This window comes from Dermacentor variabilis, chromosome 9 (assembly GCF_050947875.1).
Source record: "Dermacentor variabilis isolate Ectoservices chromosome 9, ASM5094787v1, whole genome shotgun sequence".
Classification (NCBI taxonomy): Eukaryota; Metazoa; Arthropoda; class Arachnida; order Ixodida; family Ixodidae; genus Dermacentor; species Dermacentor variabilis.
Window position 1 is genome coordinate 40,066,534 of NC_134576.1, and position 8,698 is coordinate 40,075,231.

General features: G+C 48.3%; 1 protein-coding gene across 1 annotated transcript; it reads left to right on the forward strand.

Moving 5' to 3' along the window:
• The first annotated feature begins 6,724 nt into the window (after positions 1-6,724).
• Positions 6,725-8,008, forward strand: LOC142557982 (uncharacterized). Its single transcript, XM_075670154.1, has one exon. The coding sequence runs from the start codon at positions 6,822-6,824 to the stop codon at positions 7,974-7,976; it is 1,155 nt and encodes a 384-aa protein (XP_075526269.1). The 5' UTR covers positions 6,725-6,821; the 3' UTR covers positions 7,977-8,008.
• Positions 8,009-8,698: the final 690 nt, after the last annotated feature.

Genomic DNA, 8,698 nt, shown 5'->3' on the forward strand with positions numbered 1-8,698 from the left:
TGAAGCAGCCTTGTAAAACGCAATATTATCTTCAAAAGGGTAATAAAGCTATTGTTACCTCGTTTTCAACTTTTTAATACTACACACGTATTCGATATTCGATTCGACATTCGAAGACAGTTTCTTGCCTTATTCGTGTTCGATTCGTATTCGAAAATTTCAATATTCGCACACCCCTACACTAAAGTGTTTCGAAGCGCATATGCCCCATAAAGAAAACAACACTGCTCTGGTCAGATCACGTCGACTGAGAAGGCCTCCCGCAGAGAGTAACCAAACAATTTCGTCTGCTCTCCAATTAAGTTGGATCAACCCCAACCTGGCTCCACCGCCGAGCCGACTGAGTGGCGCGTTTACATTGTGTCCACTTCACCGTTTTTCTGCATTCAAACGCACTGCGCGTCATTGCGGCACTCTAACCCTTCGCTCACAAGAAGCGCATTCACCGTTCATAGCAGGGCAGCATGACGACGCCGACAACGGTAACGACACGAATGCGCTTTCAAGCTCCGTTTAATTGCTATCGAAAAAAAAGCTATGGGCCTAAGCCCTAAGGTATCCCTACGTGGATGAATGCGAAAGCATGACGACATCTTCCCGATGATGACTCGTTTTACGAAACGAAACGGTATAGTTTTCACATTGCCTTGTATCATTTCTCGCATAACGTGCCTTGGCCTCGTTCGCATACTTGCGTGGACGTCCAACGGAGCTGCGCGCAACTACTGACTGAGAAGCCGAAAACGAAAGTTCGTCCATTTAAACACACGACAAATCACCCCACAGACTGGCAGTGGACCAGAGCCGTCAGTGCTTTCGCAGAGGGCGGGGCAGAGTGGGAACGCTGGCATGATGAGCGGCATCGCAGCCAGCTGTAGGAGACGACGACGAATGCGCGAGCAGTGACACGCCCGCGTCTCTGTGACCACTTGACTTTTTGTATCACCTGCAGCAACGCCAACAAGGGTTGCAGAAAATAACGCCTCTTGCTCTTCACAATCACACTCTTTCTCTCAATGCCACCGGATTTTACGCATCATGAGCCATATAACATTTCCGCATTAATAATACCATCATCAGAAGCAGCAGCATGGCTACGCCCACTGCAGGGCAAAGGCCTCTCCCATACTTCTCCAACAACCACGGTCAAGTGCTAAGTGTGGCCATGTAGTCCCTACAAACTTCTTAATCTCATCCCTCCATCTAACTTTCTGATGCCCCTTGCTACGCTTCCTTTCTCGTGGAATCCAGTCCGTAACGCTTAATGACCATCGGTAATCTTCCCTCCTCATTACATGCCCCGCCCATGCCAATTAAAATTAAAAATTAAATTATGGGGGTTTTACGTGCCAAAACCACTTTCTGATTATGAGGACGCCGTAGTGGAGGACTCCGGAAATTTTGACCACCTGGGGTTCTTTAACGTGCACCTAAATCTAAGTACACGGGTGTTTTCGCATTTCGCCTCCATCGAAATGCGGCCGCCGTGGCCGGGATTCGATCCCGCGACCTCGTGCTCAGCAGCCCAACACCATGGCCACTGAGCAACCACGGCGGGTGCCCATGCCGATTCCTTTTTCTTGATTTCAGCTAAGATGTCATTAAGTCACGTTTGGTCCTTCACTCAATCTGCTGTCTTTTTTTTCCCTGAACGTTACACCCAGCATTCTTTTTTCCATAGCTGGTTGAGTCTTCCTCAATTTAAATAGAACCCTTTTAGTAAGCCTCCAGGTTTCTGCCCCGTAGTTGTGTACTGGTAAGACACAGCTGTTATGCACTTTTCTCTTGAGGGATAATGACAACCTGCTGCTCATGATCTGAGAATGCCTGCGAAACGCACCCGAGCCCATTTTTATTCTTCTGATTATTTCAGTCTCATGATCCGGATTTGCGGTCACTACTTGCCCTAAGTAGATGCATTCTCTTACCAGTTCCAGTCTCTCGCTACCTATCGTAAACTGCTGTTCTCTTCGGGGACTGTTAAACATTACTTTCTGCAGATTAACTTTTAGACCCACCCTTCTGCTTTCCATGTCCAGGTCAGTGAGCATGCATTGCAATTGGTCCCCTGAGTTACTAAGCAAGTAACTGCAATATACGCAGCCTCTAGTTGAACACCTTGTCATCGATACCACTAAAACACTCATGAATAACATTTGCATAGTACATCCAATTGATATGGTTGAGTCACTAGTGAGCACAAGTGAAATATAATGCGCAGTTCAGGTTTCTCAGTGTTTTGCACAACATAACTTCATATATGGCCAATGAAATGCGATGAAACCAGTGTCTCCCTATGCCTACTATAAACTAGTATGCTTAAGTCACTAGTGAATACTATTGGCCTATTTTACTATCACTGAGGCAGCTTTCACTCATGAGTGCCGTCAGTAGTATCAATCAAGCTATAGGAAGATGAGCACTTTTGTTTTACCACTGTTAACTGATACCACAGACATTTCAGGGTTCACTAGTGATGCGCTCACAGCGATGTTCTCCAATTTTTATGCAGAATAGCGTCATAGATATAAAATGAAATGTCATTCCGACGGCAATTCAGTAACTATAATTTATCAACTATAAGAGCTACTAAGATTGATTCACTAGTGATGAAGAATAGCTTTGTGTAATGTGATGGTCCCAGTGATCATTCATGTATGGCGTCGACGGTATAAATGAAAGTGTCAATAAATGAGACTTTTAATCAGCCAACATTGCGAATCGACATCAAAGAGCCATTAATGATAACTAGCGATAAGCTCTGTTGGGTGTTCTTGTACTTGTACCAAGCATAGCATCATGCATGTCAAATGATAGGTAATTCGAACGATGGTTCAAGACTAATAACCTGGAGCTGCAAAGAAATAGTAACTAATAATCACAAATCACCTTGTTTGGTATGAGAGCGATAGCCACCATTAGTTCATTTTGCCACAGGTATTAATGTGTTTCGTTAATTAGTTTCCTCTGAGATTGCTAATGTGATCGAATTACTGCTGGTGAGTAGTGACTATGTTCAGTTTAATTTTCTCGACTATTCACAAATCACAGCTTCATGGATATGAAATGAAAGGAAGACGGAAAAATGCCACTGCCGATTTCCCCCGGGAGGGTCAATCCGAGGATGCTGCCTACGTGAAGCGGAGGCAAAAGGGATGTGCGGCCTCCTCTGAGGGGCCCTAAAGGCTCAAACACTCCATGTCGGCTCAACCCCTGAACTACGCCGCGCACGGCTACCAATTGGAAGGTTCGAACCCCCATGTGCTCGGGTCCATTGCGCCGCACCACACCAACGGCCTTCTGTTGCAGACGCCCGAGCGGAGCTTAGCTTGTTCAATGCTTCGGCACTGCGAAAGGGCGGATTCAGATGTCGTGAAATTCTTATCCAAAAGCAAACTAAGTGGGTCTTCGGTATTATCTTTTGTACATGGCTGACTTTATCGGCTAGCAAGTATTTCTTTATCTATTTGCAAAAAGCCTTCGCGTCCTGAATGTACGTAAAATATAATATTCCGAGGACGTCTGGGCCCCTGTCGCAAGCTCTTTCTTTCGAGGCGAGCAGACGTCCGGCAGGTTTCCCAAACAGGTCAAGCAGCTTTTCTTTTCGAACCTCCCCAGTCGTCAAGTCGGCTTCGTGCTTGCCATACAACACGCAAACCTTGCTTTGAACGTACAGGATTACGTCGGCGTGCATAAGCATAGCGTGCAGCTGGTTATGGCCGCTAACTGACGCGCTCGTACAACGCGAGCCGATTTTCAACATCGACGCAATATGTCCCGATGTAATTAAGTTACCGGGGTCACGAGAGTGCAACGAAACCACCGGTGATGAAGCCAACGTGGACGGAGACGCATCGATAGTCATTGTGGAGTAACTGATATGCCGTCCGCTGTGAAGGTCCAGTGTCGCGTCCACCAAACATTACGGTGTGGAGCTATGCTGGTGTAATTAAAGGAAGCATTCCTTGGATGGGCTGCAACATATCTTTTACTTACCCAATTAGCTAGCTTAGCGATGTCCATCTATCGCTACCAATCATCGACTATAACATTATTATAACAATTACACATGTTCAACTGACCAATTATGCATACATTATGCAGATATATTGTATCAACTGAGATGAAACGGCGTCACAACAGGTGTCTTTGCCACACCACAGATTTTCCTTTATTTTTATTTTATTTGTTATGATATTGATGCGGCAAGGGTGACATCAGTATGTCAAGAACTTCATTGAAATCCTGAAGAGTTTCAAGTCGTTGGAGATCCCACTCGGGGAACTCCTCTGGCCGAAACCGTAGGTGACGCCGAAGTCGGGACGGGTACGTGGCGGCGCTCCGCCAGTTCTTGGGCATTCTGGATGGCCTTGAGTTGGAGTTTGAGGTCCGGGCTTTTGAGGGCTTCTTCCCATTTGGGCTCACTGGAGGGCGATGTAACCTACTTTTTTTCCTAACGCTACCGGTCAATGTAGCTCACACAGACATCCGCGTGCCACGCTGTGGTCCGTGGTTCGAATCCCGGTCAGAACTAGTTTTTGTTCTTACACTATCGATCAGCTATCGTTGCACTGTTATGACTAACACGTGTGTTAACTGGACCAATTATGCATTTATATTGAAAATACAAGACCTCACGGGACACATTGAATTTTGCTGGGGCACTCCCCAAAGAATGCTTACGAATTAAAACGCTGCGGCAGGGAGCATAACGGCCACACGTTTCAAACCGCACTCGGTCTTCAATCAACACTCAAGGCAAATCAACAACATGTGGAAAAATTTTTTAAACACATTAGGCCATGTGCACTGAAATTACTCCTCCGCCGCATGATACGTGTGGCAAAAGAAATGTGAAGAATCTTAAACCTTCATCGATTTCTCCGGCTATGAACTAATTGCTATGGCAGCGGCCAGCTCTCACAGCTCATTTCGCCATTTTATTTCGATAGCAATAATATGGAAACTCTTCTGCCGTATAAAGTCCGTATGAGGTGCGAGGGCAATAAAATCGTCGCCGCGAACCGTACGCTGTATGTGCGAGTGAAATCGTGCGAAGGTGAGCTGTCGAACGCGGCTCAATGTCACGTGCGCGAGCGAGGAAGGCGGGCCGGAAGCGCGGCCTCTCCTGTCGCGCGCGAGGCACAGGGGTCAGGCGAGGAAGGGGGGGCGTACTTCTCCGCCGGCTGCTGCTTACGTCGCAGCCGTGCGGGCGTCTGTCTCGAAAGCGATCTGCGACGTGACCAGAGTGTGCGCCCGTGCGGGCCTCATCTTCCAAGCGATCTGCGATGCTCACAGAGTAGTGCCGGTAGATCCGTATTCGCTGTGCTTCCGACGCTTCGTTGGCGTTGAAGAGAGACATGCGCCAAGGTCGATTCGCTCGCATCTGCTTGCGCGATTACTCACTCCAGCATTTTGACAACGAGTTTCCGCGCTCATCGAGCGAGATGTGTTGATGTTAACCCGCGGGCGGGTGACACAACGCTTGTCAATTTAGGGAAAACACATTGGTAAGGTAGCTGCTATGAATCTATGATAGAATGTGGAAGCGCGACTGTACGAGGACGTAGAAAAACGCAGACACACAGAGAGAGCGCTGTCTCGGTGTCTGTTTTTTTTTCCTCGCTCAGTCGCGCACAAATTCCATCATTCCTAATTTAGCTAGTAAGCGAATGTTTACAAGTTTGTACGGCCGATAAAACTACGGTCCTTACTTCGTACAGTTATTTGCTAATTTTCTATCGCAATTGGTGCTTGGCCTTTCGAGCGAAACTGCGGCTTTTTTTAATTGGTTACTACTTGTGAAGCATGCAACGTCCTCTAGTATCCAGAATTAGGTTACTTTCAAGAACACATTCTAAAGAACACGGTTAATATAATAGTCCGACTAATAAATAAAGGAAAGCGAAAAAAATATTACGTGGTTGAGTAGTCTCTCATTATTTAATCACGAAATATAACTTTCATTTGATTTCATTTGTTGAGGCCTGTCTCACTAGCGGTGGTAAAGGCCTCATTAATGATTGTGGTCTATGAAAATGCCCTCCTGAGGGCTAAACTGACCAAGCTGAGGACTATGAGCAATGCTTATTGGACAACGCAGACAGAGAAGAAAACTTTATTTAGTATTGAATGATCTGTTAACAACGCATTTCAAACTCGGCCTCTCCCAGTATCTGCATAAAAAGCACCTCCGTGATTTTACATTGCATTTTCACACTGTGCCGCAAATCGACTAATGCATAAAAAAAACGAACGCGATTAAAATATAGCTTACCCCTAAATTAGCTACTTCCGCCTCATCATGAGGCCCATGTTTCCCCGTGGTTCTTAATTTCGTGGCAGAAAGTAATCACGAATGTAATCAACAAATCTGGAGGGGGGACTCAAACACAAATACTGAAATTTATTAGCGATAATTATTTTTGAAGGGTTCTTCCATTGTTGATTCTCTGTGGCGGGGTAAGTGGGTTAGTTGCTTTATCGAGGTGAAATGGCACAGCACGAACAAAAAGGATAAAAGGAAGAAGATGCGACTGCCGTTGTTCCTGTTGGTGGCCGTTGCAGGTTCCGGCCGATGCAGCGAATATTATCGATCCATGCCTGCTCTGGCGAGATTGCTGCCAACAGAGAAAGCGCTCCTGACTGCTCTGCAGAGTCACGTCGAGCACTGCGGAAAGACTTGGCGACGCGCTGCCTTGGTGGCGCCTCCACAGCACCTCGAGCTACGCGATGTCACGCCATCCAGACCGGGAACTCGCCCCGTGGAGTGGGTTTTGGCGAAGTTCTTGAGGCTTTCAGCGCTCTACTCTGTGGCTGACATGCTCCGAAGCACTCGCTGCTCTCGGACAGTCGTTCGGGATGCACGACGACTTGCCTGGCCTACAGACGACGACCTAGACGGCGCGGCGCGCAATGTCTGCAGACTCCAGACGGCATACAGTCTCACGGCCGAAGACGTCATCGCGACACTGTGCTCTCCACATCTGGCCACTCAGCTGGCCCCTGACGACGCCCTATTGCTTGCTGTTCACTGTTCTCTGAGTGAACCCACTGTTGCTGCCGCTTGGGTCAAGCTAGGTGACGACCGTCGCTACTCCGATTTCTTCGATCGCCATCTCCGTAAGCTGGAATCCTCAGCGATCAAGGCGAATTTGACACCTTGGCACGAGGCCATCGGTCAGCCGCCCGAGACACCCTCAATGTGGCTTTACCGGCAGGCCTTCCTGCACGCTGAGCACTCCAGCTTTCCCAGCGACACGCCTTTCGGTGAGCTGTGCCGCGCTAGTCAGGACGTCGACGCGAGAGCCAATGGAAATCTGCGCTGTTGGCTGTCATACGGAAAGCACGGCGCTGCGTCTCTCTCACCTTTTGCTGTGGAGGAGTTGTCCGTGTCCAAGCCTCGGCTCTGGCTAGTGCACGACTTCTTGAGCCCAAGCGAGTGCGCAGCTGTTCGACAGGAAGCGACCGAACTCGAGCCTGCCATGGTGAGGGAGGAGGACGGAAGGGACGACCAGCCGGATACCAGGACGGCGGCCCTTACCTGGCTGGAAAACGCTGGAAGCGCGCGGCTCGTCTACCGACGTGCCCGTGCGATCACGGGCCTTACGATGGAGTCGGCCGAGAAACTCCAGGTCCTCAACTACGCCGTCGGCGGACATTACAACGAGCACACGGACCCCTTGAACGACGGCAATGACAAAGGCGAACGGCTGGCCACGCTTCTGGTGTACCTGAACGACGTGGATAGGGGCGGCTCAACCGCATTTCCCCGGGCTAACCTCGCCATTAGGCCACGTCGTGGGTCTGCGCTCTTCTGGTTCAATCTAAAGCAAGAACCGACGACAAGTGAGCGACGGATAGACTACAGCAGCACGCACGGCTCCTGCCCGGTGCTTCGTGGATCCAAGTGGATCGCCACGCTCTGGATACATGAGTGGTCGCAACCACGGGACCTTGACTACTCGCTTGGGTAGTGAAGCACTCGTAGAAGTTGCGGCTTCGCTGTCCACGGGACTTCAGCGAAGCAGTGTCAAACACAATGCTGACACGTGATCGAAGAAAGAAAACGCCCCCTGCATTACAGCTTATTGATATGCGCATAATTAGCCATGCATCTGACGTTAACAAAAACGATTTATGTGGCACCGTATCTGGGTCTTTTTTTCCTACGTCCATGTTATTACCTGCATAACTCCATATTATTCTACCTTTTTTTGCGTTAAAGGGTTCCGTTGAACAAATATGAGGAGCACCAATGACAGGATGAGATTGTGTATTATAATTTTGTTCTGCTCCTTGTTGTAACCCGATAATCTTTCCATTAATATTTTTTTGGATATTTATGCATCGCCTCCTCCATTGCTCGGTATACTGCAAGCGTGGGCAACTTCCACGTGAAAGCAGAGAAAGAACGGGCAAGGGAACAAGCATAGCAGAACTTCGGCATCCACTTATTTCAGAAACACAACAGACAACCGACAGATATGGTGCTATCGCAGGCGTTAAACTTTCCAGCTTCCACATGGAATCCTTCTTCTGTTTGTTGGAGGAGGGTTGAAATGCGGGCCAGTTGGTACATAGTTGAAAGAAAAAAACCATTCACAAAACACACAGGACAAGAGGAGAGGTTCACAACACAACGACTGGTTAACGGAGAGGTTCATGCCAGTCGTTGTGGTGCCAACCTCTCCTCTTG